A 22,861-nucleotide genomic window follows, 5' to 3' on the forward strand; every position below is an offset into this window, starting at 1 on the left:
GTGATAAAGCTCCATTCAACTGCTGTCCTCAATATGCTATAGGTGTGTGATGCAATACAGAATTTCTTAAAGATAGCTAGATGATCGGTATGATGCTTGTAGTTCCCCCATTGAATTAAAGCAATTAAAAGTAAGATTAAAATCAAGATGCACAATGAATAATAGAGGTTTTGGTCAAATGAAATAGACAATGTTCTTATGATGATTTTTTATTATCAAAATATAGATGTATTCACCAACGACGACCAACGGTCGTTGTGTTTGTGGCATTCACATTCATTATAGGCTTGTTGCAGTGTCAGTTTGGGTTTGTTTTGCTTTGCAGCGATCATGCAAATTTCACGATTCACGTAGATCATACATAGTTGAAGATGGTACTGAAATGATAAATACTTTGGCTATTTTTAAAATGCTTCTTGATTAAGCTGTCAATTGGCGTATTTGATGGTGTTTGGCAATCTAAAAATAGCCTTGACTGGTAATAGATACAGATTTATCTTTTTATTTGGCAACAGCAGCAGAGATTGATGAAGATGCCTTGTATGTTGGAAATTTTGCTTTTTATTTTTTAAATTTTATAATCAAAGCCTCTAAAGTTCAGCCAAAATGCATAGCAAATAATTTTTTCCGTATTTCGTAGCATTGTAATGAATATTTTTAACGTATTTTATAGCTCATAGAAGTAGAAAAAGTCAAATAGAGGTGTGATAGTTTTGTGCTTTAGATAAGAATGAAGTATTGCATTTAATCTGCATTCCAGTTACAAACCATCAGTGATAATCATTGAAGTAAATGCCATCACAAATACAGCATGAATGAAATGTCAAACTGGACGGACGGACAACAAGATGGGTTGGCGTCCTGTTGATTGCAATGTCTTGGACACAACGCTACAACCAGGGCCATCGTTAATAGAACTGATGGCTACAACTAATAGGACTATGATAAAGCACCAGCATCGGACTGGCCGAGTAGAAAATAGGGTTTCATGCGGTTCAAGCTCTCTGCGTGCCTGCTTGCGATGAGTACGAACACTTGTTTCTCCCTTTTGCCTAGTTAGTAGTGAAGCAAATTCCTTGGCCTAAGGGCACAGTGATTTACTTAGTGCTTGGTTTTGATGGTTGGTTTCTTCATCGCGATGTAATTATGTTGCATCATCGGGCATAGGGCATAGTGCAAAACTGTGCTTTAACTTCTGTGTGCAGAGCTAAGAAAAAAGATATCGCTATAAATGTCAGATGACATTGGAAAAGGGTAAAGGTTTAACTAGACTTATTAGACGATAACACCAAATTAGCCTTAATTTAATTTGATTAAATTTGTAACAAAAGAAACAGGTAATTTTTAAATTAACAGGTTGCTGTCTATCGTATCATTTAAATCACTTTAGTGTTGTATGATGAGAAACATAGCTCACAGCTCACTTTTATCTTCTCACAAAAGCTTCTCAACTCACTCCTACCGAAAGCTCTGTCACGCTTTCGTTTGTATGAAAAGCTTGTTTTATAAGCTTTTGGCAGTGATGCCAATATGATTTAAAAGGATTTGGATTAAGATTAAGATTTGGATTGAATATTTTCTAGTATGATAAATGTATTTTAAAATAGTTGTTTTAGAGCTCTGAAGATATTCTATAACACAACAAAACTCAAAACAATGCAGTAAATTCAACTTTTTAACGACCACTTTCCGAATGATTGTGGAGCTCGCATTGATTGTGCTTAAGGAAACAAACATTAATTGTACCAAATCAATATGTTGTTTATGTATGCCATATCTGAACAGATTCCTGAATCTGCTATGTAATTGTTATATGTAATAATATGTTATTTTCTTTCAGGCAAAAACATTGACATCTACCGCTATTATTGCTTTTCGAAAGATGACATATCTAACTAAAATGCTCACAAAATATAAAACCAAACGCGAATAGATTGTTGTTGTAATGCTTATATTTATTTAATGTATACACGGTATAATAAATACAGCAACGAATTTAATGGATATTTACATTGATTGCTAACTTATTCGCCACGGTGAGCAAAGACTTACTCGATACATGTCAGCGTAAAAAAGGCTTGAGCAAGAGCAACAAACATACCGATGTGAATAAAGACATAATACAAAAAAAACGAACTTTCATTTACAATGAACAAGACAAGCTGTACAAAAACACAAAAAGGTACATTTTCTGGCAGTTGATGTGGATAACCTTTGACCAGTGTAAGTAAGATTGCTTGCATTAATCGCAAACTGCTCCTAACGGCGTCTTCTGCAAATCAACGAATGCTAGCTCAGTTTTCTTACGCTAGCATATGGGTGCGATTAGTTGTATATGTAATATCACGCATCATGAAATGGTAGGCATCCGTGTGAATATTGCTTCTATTGATCTTTTAGCGATATATGCTTGCAAGAGACTTTAAAACTAACTGTTCTGCGAGCGAACAAAGCAAAACGATAAACGTTTACTATCGTGAACTGGGTAGCGTTTCTGCTATCATGAACTTGGTAGGAATAGGATTTAGTTTTGCTTTTTAAGGATTTCTTCCTTCTGAAAGGAGAATAAATAAGCCTTTTAGGCAGTGTTTGGAGGGGAAATACAACGTTACGCAAACGAAGATCTGGATATTCTATACCTAACGTTAAGACGAACGAAACGGACACATTTGATAATGACGCTGGAATATCAAATGAGACTAACGCAAATACTGAAACTGCTGGTTTGATGCCGTTGCCGCTCCCTACCGAAAAGCTACACATACATTGAGAAACGCATACAAACATTGAAAACTAGGTTATAAAAAATAATCGACGAGACACGCTTTCGCTTTCGAAATTAGAACAAATCAACCAATCCTCCCAGACTGGTGCGTTGCGATTAAACGATAGCTTATTAGTATGGAATGAGAAAGGACGATGAAGGTGTGAACAGCCTTTTCTTGTCTGTTGTTCGATTAGCCAAAGTTTTCGAAATGATGAATAAAGTACGGCCATTTGCGGCTCTTGTTCACTTCATCACATGCCGACATGACACTCTTGGTGAGCGGTCGTGGTCCACAAGAGAAGACTCCAATTTTGGATACCTGTTAATAGTGCGAAAAAGATTAATTAACACTTCGTACGCTATTGTTAGCTATATCGTTAGCTGGCAGAACTCACATAAGAATGCTTCTTTTGGACGAATTTCAGGAAACTGGACATATCGGGACGGCCAAAATGATTCACTGCTTTTAGCCCGGTAAACATAGACGTCTTGGAGAGTCGTTGGAAGTGATTTTCACAAATGTACTGCAACGAAAGGGGATACAAAATATTGTATTTGCAAACACGTTCATTGGCAACCCTTAAAAAAATGGTGACTTACCAGCATGGTTGTTCGAAGATCAAATTTATGGAAGAATTGTGTGATGAAAATATGAATTTCTAGCACATTCGTAACATCCTTCTTCTCCACGTCCCGCAGTACGTCGATAAACCACTCGAAATGCTTGTGCGACGGGCAGATCCAAAGGAAGTATACCTTCTTACACGCCACTCCAGAGTACCGGTTGGTGCTTGTACCAAACACCAGATCGTTCAGAATCGAAGCGTACGGTGTCACACCGATACCGCCACCGACCATAACAGCAACCTCAAACTTGTACCAATCCTGATTGCCCCCACCGAACGGTCCCTCGATGCGTATCTTCGGCTGATCGTCCGGGTTGTAATTGCATGGGTCGAAGTAGTTGCGCAACTTCCATGTCCACGGTCCCTGCGCTTTGATGTGACAGCTCAGGAAATTCTCGTGTGGTGCCGAGGTCAGTGTAAAGCTGTGCATCTCTTCGGGCTTTATTTCCGTGCACGACAGTCTTACCCACTGACCGGAAAGATACTTTAGATTCGGCGGACGGTAGAACTTGATCTTGATTACGTCCGAGGGCAATAGATCCGTTTCAATGACATCCAACGCCATGTACTTGGTGCGTAGGGAGACGATCTTATCCAGTGTGTACACGATGCCGGGTCCAATGAAGAACAACCAGAACCGGGGGGCACCGGTCAAACGTGCAAGCCCGTGCACGAGACATAATGCGTACAGCACCACGTACAGGGAATGTGCGTTCCAGAAGAATTTGTACGCCTTCTTGCGAATGGTTGGATGAGCGAATGCAAAAATGATGCACATTGTGACGAACAGCATTACGCCGGTCACGCCGGTGATGGTTTGAAACAGCCAGTACGTTATATCGGGCCGATAGTCGGACGTGAAGTGAACTTCTTTCGTGAGACACTTCAGGTTTTCGATCGATTGGGTAGAAACGTGATAGAAGTTTACGATATGTCCGACAGTGTGCAGCAGCGAAAAGAACAACGCAGTGCAGGCAGCGATCTTGTGGAATTGAATGTGTGAATCAAGCGGGATGTACTGCTGGATTGGAAACTCTTTCAGCTTGGTGAGAAGATTTCTGTTGGGGAAGGAATATGGTTAAACAATGGAATTGTGAGCTTACTTCCAAAATCACTCATACCTGGACATGGTAAGCAACAGAAGAGAGTAACAGAATGATAATGAAGCGGCCGAACCACGAGTTATAGCAATACCGACACCCATGATGTGTCGTAGATCGGTGTGCTCCGCCATAAACGAGTAATCTGGAAACAGTTAACAAGGTTATGATGAGTTAATACGATGAGAAATTCTCAGACACTAAGTAATACTAACGAATAAAGCGCTCCACAAACAGCACGATGGTGATAACGTAGAACAGGAACAGGTAGAAGATGTTCTGACGATTCTCCTCCAGGAAGGTCGTGTAACAGTCCCACTTTTCTTGCATCCAGTGACGGCGCGAGTCCGAAATTGGTTCAATATGGAAAGACGTCATGCGTGCCACATTGGTGGACGTATCGAGGAAATTCTGCTTAGCACCTTTGCAATCCAATCCAATCGCTACAAAGTCGCCCTTGTACTCCTTCATCATGAGCTTGAAGTCCTCGTAGGTGAGATGGTTCTTGTGCTCGAGACCAACATCCTGTAGGGTTGTAAGCGAAAACATGTCAGAGTAATGCGGACTACTAAAGCTCACTCACAATAACATACCTGGAACATGCCATCGATCAGTTCGTTTACTTGCTCATCGGTAACGCTCGTTGTGCGGGCGATTTCCACCAACGATCGCATCATCTCGCTCAGTTCTCCCTTATCGATCACTCCATTTCGATCGTTGTCGCACATGTCGAAAATGATCCTTAGTTTGTCATCGGTTTTGCCTCGCGAAAACAATACCACCGTTTCCAAGAATTCCTGAAAGACAAATCCGAGAAAGACATGTTAAAACATCGCTGTTTTTGATAGGAGTTTTTCGAGTATCTCTTACCTGGAATGATATTCTTCCGTCCTTGTCCTTGTCGACGATATTAAACATCTTCCGAACGAACATATCGTCCTGTTTCATACCGAGGGCTGCTGCAAACTCTGACTTCGACAAACTGGTTCGCATCACCGTCATAACCTCACCATCCAACGATGCGTCTGAGCGCCGGCGACGTTCACCAGGGCGCAAACCGAAAGTCAACGCGTAAGCTTCACGGAAGAAGTGCTCCAGCCGCTTTTGACGGCGCTCGCGTGTTTCTGCCTTGGCTAGCATCAAATCACGATTCGATTCCACGAATGTCATTGTCTTTTTGTGAAGTACAAGGAAATCTTCCAGCTTTTTGACGAACTTCCTGCGGGCCGAGTTGGACTCTAATTCCAGCACTAGATCGTGATCGTTGGGCACACGCAGCAGAATGTATGGCTTCTTGGCCGTGTAGTTCTCCTGCGATTGCTCCACCGTCACCACATCGACGTGTTTCAGGTTGAAGGTCCGCAGCTTCTCTCCCTTGCGATCCACCGTATAGATCGACGCTTCTGGTCCGAATTTTACCGTCACCAATCGTTTGTGATTCGCATGCAACCACTCCCGGGCAACCATTTTCTCCACCGACACTTTAGTGTTGGCAGTGTTTTTCATGGCTTCTTGTTTGATTTTCAATTTACGACGTCGGCTGTTCTGTAGCTTGATCACGCAGTATCCGGCTCCGGCGCAAAGGATTGGCACAAAACCGAGAAACACACACGAATAGATATAGGCCAGCTCGGAACCGGAGAAGTAATCGTACCCCTCGAGATAGTTGCACGGTTCGAGCAATGTAGCGTTCAGCTGTTCCGGCTGCGGGCAGGGATCACCTTGCTTCCAGTGGAAAACATCTCGTTGAATCTCATCCGCCTCGATGTCGGTACTGTTCACGATGATGTCCCACAGTGTAAACTTGCGTATTTCGGCTATTTCTTCCTTGGTGAATATGCTGTAAAGGCGATTCGATACAGTTGTCAGAATAGCGGTTGAAATTTTGTTAATCTACAATCACAAATCACTCACCCATTGTCCTCGTTTTCAAACCAGAACCGATCGGCGTCACGAATTCTGGTAAACTGATCAATAATGACAGCTGAAAACAGTTCGCCCGGCCTTCCATCAGACTCCAGCATTCCGCCAACGTAAACGTCCACGTTGTCCAGTTGGTTGTCGTACGTTTTAATTAGCAGACTGTCGGATTAAGCGTACCAGGGGCATTAAAATGAAAACTTTTGCACCTTAACTTTAAGCAACAAACTTACTCCAAAAGTTCAGGCTGCCGTTCGAACACTGCCGGGTTGATGTCGCGCCAACTCTTCTTCTTGGGCAAACGGTAAGCCGCACGTGCCGTGTTGTAATCGGGAAGTCCGTTGTCACGACCGCGCATAATATTCAAAGCACCCAGATCCCGCCTGGTGAACTCCATCGGTCCAAACAGCTTATCACGCACGTCCGAACACAGCAGTGGGTCCTCCTTTTCGGCTATCTGTGACGCCATGCCCATAATGAACTCTTCCACCGGCGTGTTATCGAGTACATCCTGTGGAGTGATTTTAACGAATCAATTTAGTCATATTGCACACACACTGCACGTTTCTCACACGCAAAGCAAACCTACATTCGAATTCCACCAGGTAGAGCAAAGCCGCAAAGCTGGGAAGTCCATGTTGGTGCGACGGAAGTTGCATTGACCGTCGCGTCGGAACAGTCCTGGTGGAATTAGCGAGTGTCCAAATCGGAAGGCGGCCGCCTGGAACATGTGGCTCACTCCGGGATGAGTGTCCGCTTTGTAGCCATCGTACGGTGGTATCTCCTTGTCCAGGAACGCTGGCAGATACTCGTATGCGACGATGTTCTGCAAGCTAGCGATCACTACACGTCGTGCTCGTTGGAAAATCTCTTCATCACTCCAATCTCGATGCTGGCGACGAACGCGCTTCGCTACCACATTGTGCCAACGCAGGAACAGAATGGCAAAGGAGAGCAGGGCTGGATTTTGGTTGGTTCTAGGATCACCCAGAACTGTAACAGTTTGAAAATGTTGGTTACAATTCACTGCACATTCAAAACAAACGCAATAAGCATGGGTTACTCACGATATAGTCGTTCCGGACTGAGCATTCGCATCACATGCGGTACAGGATTGTTGAACAGTGGCACACGCATCGTGTTCTTTACCGGCATCGTACCCTGCTTGTCCGTCAGAAGCGCACCGTCCTGGAACGAACGCATCGCATTCAGCCATGCCTCCGATGTGCTGTAGATGAAGCTGCCATCGATCCAGGCCGTCATCTGATTGATCTGTTCGCGGGGCGCGTTCGGACTCTGGCCCGTGTTGCGATCGTAAGCCGCACGGTGAAACGGAATATAGCGATCACCACGACACTCTCGATCGTACATTTCGTCACACTTCTCGATCTCGATCCGGTGCATCTCAATCGGACAGCCCGACTCGGACGCCATGACGATCTCGTTCGTCACCACCTGACCGAAGAAAGCTAGCAGGGCGGTACGGTTTTCCATCGATGGTAAACCATCGGTGCCACGCATGAACAATCTGCTGAGCTTACGGGGCGAGGGGCGATTAGAACCGGCCATCACATACACCCCATCGCTGTATGCCGATGGAGCTTTCCTCGTAAGGTGATTATCTGTGGAAGTATCAAAAGAAGGGAAAATACATATTTAGAATCTATCAATAATTTCTATAAATTATATATTAATGTATTGTTATTGAATAAAAACCTTGAGTACATTGTTGGTTTTCGAAAAAAAGAACAACTGACAGTTTTGGTTGCTAGGCACCTTTTCCGGTCATTCGAAAAGCTGAAGTGAAACACCTACTTACAAGTGCTTTTAAAATCATGCTAAAACACAATGCCGCTAGACCAATTTGCTAGACTGCCTTTCCCTGCAACGCGCAGCTTAATTGCTGCTACCTTGCGCTTTTTTGCATATTTTAAGGGATAGGTCTTTCTTAATGGATGATGATTTTCTTCACCGTTTTCTTACTACCCTCGGCCCTGCTTATTGGAGCGACCTGGAAGTGAGTTGGTGTGCTGACATTTGCTAAGCGAGCCGTGAAGCCTCAGAAGGAAAAGGTAGCAAAAAGCTACCAAACGGAAGCAGTTCAATGTCAATGGCGAGCTCATAAATAATAATTATTCCTAAATTGTCCATTAACGGTTCCTTCGCATGATGATGGAGACCCGGTACCCGGTTCGGTTAAGCTACGCGGCGCGAGCTATTAGTGTAGGGGTGCAAATGCACTCGCGCCTATGGGTGTCGGGTGACTGGGACGCACTAACTTTATGGCTGTTATGACACGCGTTTCTGTCTGTTTGGACCATAATTTTTATTTTTCCTACAAACTGTGTTTTACGTGTCGGAGCTGCGATAGAACAGAGCAACAGAGTGGACCACCGACGTGGTGCAAAAAAGCGCACAGGCTACGTCATCGTAGCTAGAGATAAATTATGCACCAATAATTACACGTGTAAGTGTGTTGAAACATATGCAAAGTATGATGTAAAAATGTGCCATTGATTTTGAAGTAGCAGTATACAAACGGGTTTGTTTTACCGGTTTAGTATATCTGAGCACACATTATGGATAAACCTAAACAGCACTATGTTCATATATTTTATGCTGCTTGTTTCTTATTGCATACATCTTGTGTATCTGATAACTTATCGATCATTCCGATTAATCTCGATAATAAATTATAACACTTCATAGAACTTAATTTAATTGATACCTCATCCATCATTCAACCAAGAAAAAGCAACGCGTTACTAGTTTACTTTGCCTCTGAAACGAGACATAAATTGTCATTTAATTTCTACACTCTTGTTACTGTTACATATTAAATACCGCTGGCCTTATCAGGCATGCAGGTATCTAGATCAATGCCAAAGATTACCGTCCGTACGTGCCAGCCAGGGTGATAAAAGTAATTAAAGTTTGAGCGAGTGAGTTGTCACCTGTTGGGTCGAAAATGTTAGCGAACATACATAATGCATATTTATTGCCAGCCATAGCTCAACAGGATGAAATTGTACGACATGCAATAAGGCAACACTTGTGCCAGAAACACTGTGCGGCTAGAATTTTGCACATTCATCATAGTAAAAATTAGCAAAATGAAAGTTTTTTTTTACTTTAAATAAAAGGAAGATAAGAAAAAATTAAAATAATTTACTATAAACACAGAAATTAGCCTTGATACAAATCATTAACACCACCCAATATGGTACGAATAACAACAATAGACATATAAATGTCTTTTATTTTTCTTTTACACGTAATGCATTGCTTCCTTTTCGGGAATATTATGTTCTGTAAAAGGCAACAGTAATGTTGATGCTTGTTAGTGAGAAGGAATCGATACCACCACACTATTACGGCAAATTAATCGATGAATGGAAGTGAACATTATCAAACCACACAAACCCTCCTTTCGAATGGAGCAGAGAAAACTACTGCCTGCACAAGACAACAGCCAAGAAAATAAAGCATCTACACCATCGTTCGATAGCCCTTGCACATTCAGCATCAGCTCGAAATTTGATTTCGAGGTCAGACGCGAGCAGACCATCAATTATTGCTTTCAGACTTTTATAAATGACTCCGAACGGGCAAATTGTTTCATAATGCAATAAGCCCGGGGAAGGATTTGTACGCCGATCCTGATGAGTGGCAACAGCCAACCGACATCTCAATGGAGTTGTTTTGTTTTTGAGCTTAATCCTGTTGCATATGCTGCAGAAAGGCAAATGTAAGTACAAATGAAGGCTGTTGAGGTGGTTCAACAAAACTGATTGCCAGGCATAAATTATGTCGGTGAAAAACTGTTTTTTTGTGTATTTTTTTGTATTTTTGCAGATGTTTGAATGATATTATTGTATTAAAAACAATGCTTTAAAGCAGGGGTCTCCAAACTTTTTAGTTCGCGGGCCACACTGCTTCACAATCAACGTTGTTGAGGGCCATTTTGACGCTACCTTTAGAATGAGAGGAAGTTCAAATCTCGTTTAAGAATAAGAAAAAACTAACAAAATATATCATATTTCTTCAGCTTTCTTTTGAAACATAAGCTTTCTTTTTAAACATTTGTAAATAAACATAAAAATGATAAAAAAGCTTCCCAATCCTTTCAACTTCTGAATACTTTGCCTGAACGTATCGCCACAACAGGTGCATCTACATTACTATGATTCATTCATCCCCGCTTGAACTGCATATCACCAATATGGTGCAACATGCACGCGCTGTGTGAGGCATTATTCATATAATTTAGTAGCTGTTTAGTCGTGGCTGCTGCTGCTCACAAAACAAAACGAGTTTCGTAGCACGTTGTTAGTACCGGTGTACCTCCTGCAGCGTCAGAAGCTACAGAAGCACGGTCCAGCCCTTTTGCTACTAACGGTGGTAGGGAAGGGTGCACCATATCAAGGTAATCCATCCATCCAACCACCCATTCATCGATCCTGCAGTGCGAATACTCAGCTTAAAAACTGTCCGGGGGTCTGCAGCTCGTAAGGTTGGATGCAAGAATGCACCTTGGGTGTGATGCACTGTGGGGGGAAGGTTTGGAGGCAGCTACAAAGTTAAGAGGCACTGCACTTAAGGTATGCTTAATCCAATTAAGTCACTCTGAATTTTAACTTCACGTGCTGTGTGCCTGAGCCGTTTCGATACACACACACACACGCACACACGTTTGAACTGTTTGAACACTGCACGTCAAAGAGACTGGTTGTGAGGCACCGAATGATGTATGGTTTGGAGTCACTCCCTGAAATGGACTTGACGTGTGATGCTGGTGGGCATGAAGCGGCAAACAGGTACATTTTGCTACATTTTGCACTACACAGCGGGGCGTCTGGTACACACCAGGCAGGTCGGTCGCGTGACTTGGCTGGTGGGTTGTCGCTCACGTGCCACAGATGCTGAATGAGTATTGTATGTGCCGTGGAGCGAACGCGTTAATCGATTACTAGAATATGATGGTGCTCTCTAGTGTCAAGGAGTTTGAATTAATGTTTAAACGTTATGATACAATTGTTCAAAACTACTGTTTAAATTTCATGAACAAATGATTTATATCAAATTCAATTGACATTAAAAAAAGGTTAGTAAAAATAATAATTATGTAAAATTATGCAGCAGCAACAATAAACTCCTATATCTGAGATTCAAAAAAATGATAATTTTGAGAAATAATATCACTCTACTAAGCAGATTAAAAATTCCATGTTTACTATATCTCTTGCCACGAAAATATTCATCCAAATTTAATGAATTGCTCTGTCGCGAATGTGCTACACATTCACGTTCGCTAATTAGCCATACGATGGGAAAATTGAGAACAATTTAAGTACCCGCATATTCCCGCCTGGACGGAATGTAATCAATTGTAGTGATCAGTGTTCCCTCGCCCAGCCGATATGATGGCCGATAATCATAAATAATTAAAATTTACATCTACATTTGCGACTCGACCGATACAAAACGCCGGTAGAGCCTGTGGAGTAGCAGGGATCGAGTAAGTGAGGCTTAAAATGCAATAAAGTAAACATACTACTCGGATTTGCGGACCAAGCCCCGTTTCGCAACAACGCGGGAGTTCTCAGCAGCTCAATGCAAACGCACCCCGCTGTGCTGGGGTGTTCGAAAATTGAGCGATCGCAGCGAAATCGGCACAACTCGCTGTGACACATCGCAATATTTCTGCATTTACTGCTCACAGGAATCGGTAAAATAGGCACATAAAAGCCCTCCAGTTAAGCAAACGGGGAATCGTTAAAGCACCGAACAAAACAGACTGTCAACGGAGACGTTTATACCCGAATGGGTGAGGGTGAATTTGGGCGGTGTGTGTGTGTTTTTTTTTATTTTAAGCTCGTTTTGGACAGTTTTGTGAAAAACCCTCCCTGCTGAGATTGCGCTACGTGCGGATTGTCAGTTGATCGTGTGTGATAAATCAAAAAATTATGACCAAAAGGGTGGTGTGCGCGCACAACTTACCGACAGCTCCCCAGTCCGGATGGGCCAGGTTGTTGTACCATCCATCGTAGCGCTGCTTTTCGACGTGGCTCATCAAGCTCGATTCTGAAATGAGACGAAACAAAGTGAAATTGAGACGGTTTTATCCAGTGTAGGTCCAGGGTTTTTTTAGATCTTTCGGTCAAGATTATGCGGCACGGACTCGGCTAATAGCTGCTGGTTAAGGGATAGGTTACCCTTACCCAGACACCCAGAGATCTGATCGTGAGAACGGGTCAAGGCGAGTGAAAGGAACAGATTATCCACATTTGGGAGTGGAGTAGCTCATGGGACAACACTCACGATGACTCAATATGGGAAAGATGCCCAGATTTGTTAGCCCCCGTCACACGATCGCTCAAAACGTATGCAGCGAATTGTGAACAAATTGACACATTCCAATCGATCGCGAGCCAGCGAACGCGAACGAGGGATGTAATTTTTTGGTAGTAGTCCCGCAAAAGGAACAATTTACTGTTCCATGTCACTGATACCGCGTTGATTAATGTTGCGTCTTGCTGGATCGTAAATCTTCGATGCTAACGTTTTTATATTTTTCGCAACAGTAAGCGAATATTCCCGGCTTTTAACCGTACAACGCCCGCAAAGGTTGAACGAGCTGACCACTCGCATAGATGGTTGGTTTTCACAGCTCGAGGTCACCTTAGTGGTCAGATTTTAATAACATCATGTTCATGTGCTCCGTGCCAGCATTCTCGCATCGCAATGTGTGAGCCCTCGGGACTCGTTTCGGGCCGTTGGGCTTAATTCGCAGCGTCCGTTTTCGTTCCGTTTTTGCACCACGGCTGGCTGGCACGTTCACTTCTCTAGACTGTGGTTTCGTTTGATGTTTTGGCGTTTTTTGGGTTTACCTAGTCTGATGGAGTACGCCAGATTTCGCGACATTGTCCCAATGGCTTTAGGCTTGCAAAATCCTAAAGCCATAAACAATGCTAAGCAAGAACAAAATGAACAATGGACGGTCCATTCCAGACGTAGGGATAACATTTTTGAAGATATTTTGGCCATAGTATTTCCATCACGCTCTGCCGTAGAAGCTGGCCCGATGTGGCGGATCAATTTGGATTGGTTTAATTATGACTTTTGTTTGAATACCACCTTAGTTGCTGCTACTGGTGTGCAAATCTGTCAAAACCACGCAGCGTGCAGCTAATATTGCATCCGGGATTAAGCTCAACGCCACTGCTTTAATAAAGCCGTGAGAAATTGTAGCTTCCTGCCGAAGAACCATAGCGGACGCCTAAATTGGTCAGGAGAACGAATAAATCTTTTGAATTTGGTAATTTTATTGTTTCCTTCATTGGTGGCTTGGCGATCTGGCGATGTTCATTAAAAATCTTATTTTTACACCATATACTCTGTACTGGGGCGGTCCAGTGGTACAGTCATCACCTCGAACGACTCAATAACATGCCCGTCATGGGTTCAAGACTAGACTATACGGCTGCGTGGTAATGAATTAAGTCTAGAAAGCCTGTGTAGGTCGGCATGTCCGCGTAGGACGTTAACTACAGAAAAAAACTATAGAAGAAGAAGATACTTCGTGCTATGTGCTAGGATCAACTAAAGCCTTTATGATTCAATATCTTAAGACTTGGTTCAACATTCACAAAATATTACATATTAGTAAATCCAATGTCTTTCGGAAGAGTAACGGTTCATATAAAGTCCTTCGGGACTATTTCTTCGCATGTGTCAATCTCCATAGTTCCAATCCAAGCCATAATGCCAATATAAGATGATGCTGAAGCATTACTATTGACTAATCGACTACGTGTTATAAATTAAGTGAAATAGCCGGAAGGTTTAACTGCGTAGATTGGCTTGTGGCAAGAAGAAGGAGAAGATGATTTTAAATACTTTTTCCATAAACATAACTATTTCAGCATAACTATATCCCCAGCAAAATTGCCAACGATAACCCGCGTTGGGGTGAAACAATTAAGAATCAATTACGGCCAAATCCAATCACTCGACCGAACTCCGCCCATTCCCTTTTGTCCCGTTGGCATTGTGCGAGGAGCGAGGTTAGAAGGCTTTTATTCAAAATCACACCTTAAAATTGGCATCACCTCAAGCAATTCCTCCCAAATCGTTAGCGATACCTGTGACCAGCGCCTCGAGCTGTTATAGATGGTCAGCCCCTTCGAATGGCTGTGTGGGGATGCAAATAAAAAATAGCTCACATGACCAACAGGGCGAACTTTGTCAGAACGTTCGTGCCAAACAAGGCTCATTCATTCAAAGCCACATTCGATTTTAGAGTGTAGCACCAAATTGGATCTCGCTCACGTTCCCACTCCTGTGGCCCGGCAGGACAGGCAGGGTCTTGTCTATTCGAATTGGCACCGGGTATTTGGTGAAGTTCCATTCAATTCACGTGAGAATGCACACCCGATCGTGTGATCGGGTGATTTATACGTTAAATAGTTGTTTGATCAACGACCGCACGGCACAGGTTCTGCCGTGCCTTTCGTCCAGCACGGTCCGCGTGGCAAACAAACAAATTCTGCGCGTGGCAAACCAACAGGCGCAAAAGCCTCGGTGCACGCATGCAAAACTGGGCTTCTCGTAGGAAACCTGTCAAGTGGTCGGGCGCGTAGAATCGGGGACAAGTTGTAGCACCAGATTCCTCTGGTAAAACCATTTTGACCATGTTTAAACGTTCGACACTGGAACGCGTGAGCTATTCTTGCATGCGTAGCAACACGATCCTGGTAGCAATGTAAGACCATAAGACAACTGAGGTTGTCCGATGCTCCACTTTTGCGGTCGCAGCATCCACGCAGCGTAGACCCCTCAAGGGTCAAACGAAACCATGGGATCAGGTTCTGGCACGAGATTTGCCTTTCACTTAATACGCGATAATTGCACGAATTCAGACCCGTCGTCACGAGCCCCGGTGTATGTCAACCGTAGTGTCGATACACCGATCTGGAGTGCTTGAAATGACTAGATTATTGGGTTGGTTCTTTTGTATGTTTTTTATGAGGGACAGTAAATACACTTTGCCCTCTCAACAATATCCAGAACAAACCTTCGAACAAGTCGTTACATCCTTCAGCACGTCTTGTATATCATATATGGTGAGATGGTGCTTGAAATCACAACGCACCTCTGTGTGAACGACGATACTTTTCTTGTGGGCGATAACTTGATGCTTAACACGAGCTTTACTTCACGTAGGAGTATCTTTAGACCCATTTCGTACCGTGTTACTCCCACTGGTAATTTGCCGTGATCTGTTGGAACGTTTTGGGATTTAACAATTTTGGACGGTATTCAGAACATGTTAAACCAGTTTATTTTATATCTGCTCACTGTATGGTAGCTACCAGCAACGGTAGGATAATTCGCGATAACGCAAATTGTTTCTCTACTCGCCAGAGAAAAAAAAACATGAAAAGCGATCCTAATTGATGGAGCGATAGCGGCTAGAAGGAAAGCCGTGGTTGTAAGTAATATTCAACCACACAAAGAACGGCCGATCAGATGCTCCAGATTGGGACGAATTGGGTGCCCGAATTGGGTGTTACACGATCATAAAAGGCGTAATGAAGATAGCCAAACTTGGAAGGAGACATTTTTGACAGCAAAATGAATGGCATAGCATGAAAGTTTGTGGAGCAAAATTCTTCAAGAAATCAATCAATCTAGACCTCCGGAGACTATGCTTAGCTATTTAGTTTGTAAGGCCCTAGAAGAGGCGGTCTTATATTTCTGCAAAAAAACAAGCGCGGAAAGATCAACGATAGTAACAGCGACCACCCATAAACATCGAGTTTCTTATTTTGTAATATTCTTGTTTTCTGCGTGTGTTGAATTAACTATCGTTAGGCGCTTAGCAATCGGTACGCGTCCCTTTATTCTTAGACTGACGCCATTAAGTAGGAAAATCAATCATGGATTAAGGCGGAAGAAAACTTGTATAATAAATCTCCCGCCCAAATCCCACGATTTCAAGTAGCATTCAAAACGCCACGAATGGAGGAAATAACAACCCTGACGTACTTCTCCCTCTTCCTTTCCCCTTTTTTTACAGTTTCATGCGGACAGAAGTATTTGCCGTATCATAAAATTTGAATTGCCGTCAATCACGCATCTATTGCGATCGTGTTCGCTGCGGTTCCGTACAATATACCTTGCCCGTTCTTTCGAATCGGTGGTTTGGTCGCGTGCTGCCTGGCATGACAACTGGTAAGGTGTGCGATGATTAAGCCCTACACAACACAAGTCTTGAGGTGAGAAGGCTTTGCTGTCCCATTGGTATGCGATACATGCTAAAATCAAGTGGAAAAGCACCATCAATGTACATTGTTGGTATTCCTTGAACGCTTCAGAATGCATGTTAATGGAAATCACTTTTCACACATACAAAAGGGTGTTAAAGATCAACACGTGCTTCAGCCGTTTCGTTCTGAAGAGTTTCCCCCTACTTTCTTGTACTAGGTCCGGTTCTTTGTATTTGGATGTGAGCAACGCTATGACGTAAATGGACACCACGCAAGACAAGTTTGCTAGATGGTGACTTGGATGGACAAGAGTCTTGGAAGGCGTTTGGAGCTTGCTAGGTCCAATCTTGGGCGGTGTTCCGCAAAGTGTTGACGAAAGATTGATTAACTGAAGATGGAGTAAATTTAATCGCACTCTCGTATTGCTTTACATCACGAAGCTGGTAAGCGAACTCATTTAAAAAAAATTGCGTGTTAAAGAGAGGTAAAGCGTCATGGCAATTCGCAACCTGGCTAGACATATTTATAAAGTTTTCATTTCGTGAACATAATCAACAGGATTATCTATAAACTGAATTTAACATCTTCTACAGATTTTATTATTAACACCGACGAGATGCTCCCGAATGTACTACAATGGGTAGCATAGTATAACAGAAATGTGTTTCATAATTGAAGGCTCGTTATTCCCTCAACAAAACAGCGTCGTATAATGGTGACCCTGTTGCTCGCGCGAAAATAAATAAATTTTCTTCTCAAGCTCCCCTCCCAAAGCGTCCCAAGATCAACGATTATGTCTCAATTATTAGGATAGCCAATGGTAAAAAACGTACGTTGCTGCCCATTTATTATTGTGTGACCATTACATCGGTCTCGTTAAAAGGGAGCGTAGTGTATGTTTTATTTTATGCCAACACTTTGTCGCAGCGCTAGCCCCTTGCACCTCGGACGGAACGTTTGCGAAGAAGGGAAGGGTTTATGGCGATGTTAAACTCGGTTTGTAAAGTGCCACTGAAGGGTACAGGTCAGCGAGCTATTGAAGCAAGCGATCTGTATCTACTTAAAGGTAAGGCACCACATTCACGAAACAGCTGCAACTCACAATTGCAGTGCAACCGTTCAAATGGTTTGATTCACGCATGGTTTGACGACGCATTGAACGGCGGTTTAGCTCAGCAGTGTACTTACACAGGTGCGAGCGAAAGATCTTATGAGCCGCCCGGTGAAGTCGCTGAGCTTTACGTTTTCTATCAATTAGCGTAGCAGCAGATGTGGAACGAGAAACAGAACGCAAACCCAACTAAATCTTCCATACCCCGCAATGGAAGTGAACGCCAGAAAGACCGAAAGAGATGGGGAGAACCGAGAGTAACAGATGATATATTGACAAAACGTACCGCCATTAGGTGCACCAGATCCGGTTCTGCTTACCTTCGATCGCGTTCGTTAAAATACTTCTAATCGAGATGCTTGTCATAACTGTGGACGAATTCCAACGATGCCTTCTGAGTGCACCGGCAGGCATCGGGTAAGTACTGCGGTGGCGGTGCATTGCAAAGTTAATTAAAACCCATCCGAAGGTCAAAACTGTGCAGCAAGTGGCACAGTTGGATGCTGCGAAAACCGAAACGATTATTAACGGTCTCGTCGTCGCAAGCGTCCTGCAGATATAGGCGACAGTCGAGATGACTCTTACTTTAACGAATATAATTCATCCGTTGCTGAAGGACAATTCATTATTTCACTGCTTGCTACAACCGCTCATTATGAATTATCATTAAAAAAGTAGTGGCAGGTAATATGCGCTAATACAGATTCACTAGCTAAAAATGATTTTTAAACCGAGAACTGTACTGAATTATCAAAAACATTGATTAATAAGCTATAGATAAAGTATTGGCATTATTTCGAAATTGCACAACACTTCATAGTTCACTGGCAATGACACTGCACTACGGCTTTGTCGTGGCTGCTGATGTCGAAACTAAGCGTTAGATTGATGTGTCGAATTGATTAGCTACGGAGTGGTACGAACTGTCAATCGAATGTATTACCTCATCATTGCAAATACGAATTCCGACTACATCTTTTTTGTTTTCTTTTCGTTTATATCGTCTAAAGATGGTCTATTCGTTAGACGCATTTGCTCTTGCAATGTTGCGCAGGATCGATTCTTAACCGGACCGTTCCTTTGTTGAATGGAGATGGTTATCCAGTTACCGAGTAATATTACGATTTGTTTTTAAGAGGCCTTTTATACATGCAAATTTCTTTGCAAAGATCGTTATAGCATAGATCATGACATATTACATTCTATAAATTTTGTAATGATCGCCTTTAAAGTAATATACTCCAATTTGGGATTAAAAAGGCAAAAAATATGATCCAAATGTACAGTGCATAAATGAAGAGCGAAACGATCTTATCGGGTAATATACCATGCCACGATAAAAAAGAAACATTCACTATTCGCATGCGATTCGGTGCACATATTTGGCTAATTGCACCTTAACCCTTGTTTGCTCTAACTGAAATGGGCAAAAACAATCCGCGGAATTTCATACCTTCGTTTCGCATATTCTTCAATATTCCGCGATACCATGCGCAAATATTAACGATTCTCAGCGTTACCTCATCGGCACAATTAAACCGTGCAACACACACGGAACATGCTGCACATTCTCGTGCCAGCACGCCATCATCCGGTGCAGTGTGTTATGCAATTCCTTAACCGGCAAGTGCACGTTTATCGTGTACATCTTGGCGCATCACCTAGTATGTGCGAACGGTACGTCTCTGTCTGTGTGTTTCACTAATGCTTTCGTTTCTGTAAACGTCATGCCGGTTGTGTGCGCGTTTTTGTTGTTGTGTGGTTTCAATTATTTTTATTCAACAACCGGGGCGCAATCTTTACACGTGCTACACGCTTCGACACAAAAGGAATGAACGTTTTAAGTACCCGGCAAGTGTGGGGAGTCGTTGGTACATATTCATGTGGATCCGGTTCGGAGCTCGCAGCCGGATGTGGCTAACCACCACAGATGGACGAATCCTGTCTGACAGGTCACGGTTTCCAAACGTGCGTTCCCGGTGCCTTGTGTTGGAGGATCCACTGGAGCTGGATGGATTGTACATCTCGCGTTGGAAGCGTTCTCAAGGTCGCACTATCTCATTTGCAGAGAACGACCGCAAGTCGATGGCCCAGGTTCTTTGCTCTATTAATGAGCAAATCGATTCGGTTGGATGAGCGAAATTGTTAAACTGGAATTGTAAACGTTTGTTTGTTATGCGGACAATACACTGCACGTTTCATGGTTTCGTTTTACTTTAACGGCTTGTTTTTTTTTGTCGATGTCGATGGTTCAAATCTTTCAATCACACGCGTATTCGGTGGACGAAAATTCCAAAATTAAATGTATGAAGCTTCGGAGTGAGTGGGCACATTTTTTGCCGACCATATTTAATTGGAAAGGGGCTTAAGCTGCCGCTGAAAAGCAGGATAGCATAACGACAAGAGCTCGATCTGTGGATCGTATAATTAGGCATTCAATTTTTGGGGCGGAGCAGTGAACCTGCCAGGAAATTTAATAAGCGTCATAAAAGGCTGAACTACAAAACTGTTCGTAAAAAATACTGTTGCCATACAAGGGCACAATGATCGGTATGACGGTATGGTGATGGTTTATGGCAGTTAAGAAAGTATGGATGATTAAAATAAAGTACATTGATTACATAAGATAATAATCATAATAACGATAAAGATTTAAGAAATATTAATTTCGATCACATTAAATGTTTATGATAACAGTTTGTATTGAATCATTCACAATTAAAATGACACAAGGTACCCATGTAAACATTATTTGTCCTAAGTATGTTATAAAATTAGTTAAACTGGTTTAGTAAAATGACTAAAAATACGTTTAATCCTGTCCTAAGGTTAGATATTTGCGGTTCTACTAATTACAACCCTACAAATTGTTCATGGAAGATACAATAGATTTTTTCCAGTTCTTTGAATACATGAAATACTATACAGGAAAGCGTAAAGTCACTGACCAGGCATTCGAATTGATAGATCTTAGTGTGACTCGAAACTATAAAAAATATGTCTGTCGAGAACTACCTCACCTTAAGTCGTTAAATGATTTGAACAGCAACAAAAAAACATGGAATTGAAATATAAGTTGCTAACAAACATGATTTTTGTTGCCTAAGGCAATTCTTATTTTTGTTGTATTGTCATTTCATCGTGCATTCCAAACATAGCAATAGAAATTGAAGAAGCTAAATTGATGATGGCTATTCATCAAGACGCGCTGTAACGTTTGCACATCGTGACTTGCTGCTGGGGGGCAGTTTTGTTTATTCCTTTGCCGGCATGATTCGAATTGCAACTAATTTGAATAAACAATTGCTGCACACTGCAAACGATCGTACGAAGCATATCATTGCAAACCGTTGGAGCAACCTTCGCATCTAGCGATTTTCTCTGCACCATTAAACGGCAAAGGGCATCAATGAATAGGAACCACAGCAAAGCTAAGATGCTTAAAACTACCACCAACTAATTTCAAACCATTGAAAAACTGCGTGATACTGATCACACAATGTAGTTTGTTGGGGGTTTAAGATTAGATTCTTTAAATAAAAAAAGCAAGGATTAGTCACAGTGTTTTGAGTTTGACCCTGAACAGCCGATTGTTGGTGAAGGCGTTTGGGCGAAGAAAAATGACCAACTGGTTAGCCATTCGAGGGGCAGTGGGAGCATCGTCATTAAAAGATAGAGCAATAGTGTGGTAAAATGTCTATCCCGACATTTGTGTGCGTGGTGCGATCATCAACGTTAAATGGAACGAGCTCATTTATCTCATTCGTGAGATCATGCTTCAAGACCGGCATCGATGGATGGCATCGTCTGTTAAAAGCTTCAAGTAACGATTACAACAAATGTAATTCTTCACCCAGCACGAATGTTTTGTTTATCTGGACCCATCTATACCGCAAAGCAAAACATGTGTCGTGTTTCGAGCAGCATAACCTATGCTTATAACCATAACCTTGCTTTTATTGTAACATATTAGCTCTGCGTCACGTTAATACGTAGTAAGTTTCGGCACAAAAAAGAGCATACGTATCAAACAAACACAAAAAACACATAAATCTAGGCGTATGGCTGTAATGTACGTATTAATAGTTGTATTAATCACACAGTCGTGCATACGCCAGCCGTCGTAGCATGTGCCCTTGCTGTGATCAGCCAGTGGTCAGAAATCAATGATCGGCCGATAGCTGAACCTGTGGCTACTTTTTTCAACGTCCACTACCATGGCCTTGAGCACGACAGATCCGGATGAGCATTGGCCACTGTTTTGACTGGGGTCAGCGAGTGAAGAATTTATGTCTGCACCAAGCACCCACCAAAATGTCCGATCAAGGCTATTGGGGCACTGCACAGCGTGGGAAATGTTGGTAGGCAAATGAAGCAGAATGAGCTGCAGTTTGAAACAATTCTGGTGTGTTTAAGAGTACAATGAAAAATGAAAAAAAGTGAGGCAAAGTTAAAATCCGTCTATGGGATTAGGGGAACCAGGAAATTGCAAAGATTCCTTTCAGTTTAATTTCACAACCGATTAGGTAGATTGCGATCAAAAGATTGTTCGATAGCCGGTTGGAATCGGTTGGTTTCGTTTCCGGCTTGCAGGATATTTAGTGGACCGTTAGCACGGGATAAAACGGTCGAAGGTTAGGGCACCCCCTTTTCACAGTACCGTTCACAATTAGCTACAAATGCGATGTGAAGATCGCTGTCATATCTGTACTAGCTCATGCGTATGGCGGTGAATGTCAGTAAGGTTGATCGCCTCTCACAGCGGATCGATTACAGACTGGTTGGCAGCGCACGAATCAAGATATCTTCCCAATTATATCATCACATTTAGTATCAGCGGCAACGGTTGCTTTACTACCCAGCCAGCATAAAATTGCTGAAGCTCAACGAGGGGGTCTCATCCGACCATTCAATCCATCCGGTGGAAGCTCCGAGCACGAACATTGTGCTGCGATGGAAAGGGTGTTATTATTGTCACGGCCAGACGGAGTGATGTCCTTCTTTCGATCGACGGATATCCGTGCATCTGCTTCGCTTTGTGGCACAGTTACGAGGATGACCTTTTT

At 42.6% G+C, this 22,861-nt stretch overlaps 1 protein-coding gene across 2 annotated transcripts in view; it reads right to left on the reverse strand.

Annotated features, from left to right (window-relative positions):
* Window positions 1-1,934: 1,934 nt before the first annotated feature.
* The window catches only part of LOC120901491 (dual oxidase), a 32,731-nt gene continuing 11,804 nt past the window's right edge, over window positions 1,935-22,861 (reverse strand). The window contains exons 3-14 of one of the 2 annotated variants that reach the window (XM_040309475.1): window positions 12,414-12,497; window positions 7,481-8,035; window positions 7,003-7,406; window positions 6,647-6,924; window positions 6,408-6,575; window positions 5,364-6,333; window positions 5,087-5,290; window positions 4,709-5,018; window positions 4,515-4,638; window positions 3,368-4,451; window positions 3,163-3,291; window positions 1,935-3,086 (exon numbers count right to left, since the gene is read on the reverse strand). In XM_040309475.1, the coding sequence (XP_040165409.1) occupies window positions 2,958-3,086; window positions 3,163-3,291; window positions 3,368-4,451; window positions 4,515-4,638; window positions 4,709-5,018; window positions 5,087-5,290; window positions 5,364-6,333; window positions 6,408-6,575; window positions 6,647-6,924; window positions 7,003-7,406; window positions 7,481-8,035; window positions 12,414-12,497 (4,439 nt within the window). In that variant the 3' untranslated portion in view covers window positions 1,935-2,957. The remainder of the gene's footprint in view (window positions 3,087-3,162; window positions 3,292-3,367; window positions 4,452-4,514; window positions 4,639-4,708; window positions 5,019-5,086; window positions 5,291-5,363; window positions 6,334-6,407; window positions 6,576-6,646; window positions 6,925-7,002; window positions 7,407-7,480; window positions 8,036-12,413; window positions 12,498-22,861) is intronic. The other variant, XM_040309474.1, reaches the window with a different exon arrangement.

Source organism: Anopheles arabiensis, chromosome 3 (assembly GCF_016920715.1).
Source record: "Anopheles arabiensis isolate DONGOLA chromosome 3, AaraD3, whole genome shotgun sequence".
In the NCBI taxonomy this organism is placed as follows: domain Eukaryota; kingdom Metazoa; phylum Arthropoda; class Insecta; order Diptera; family Culicidae; genus Anopheles; species Anopheles arabiensis.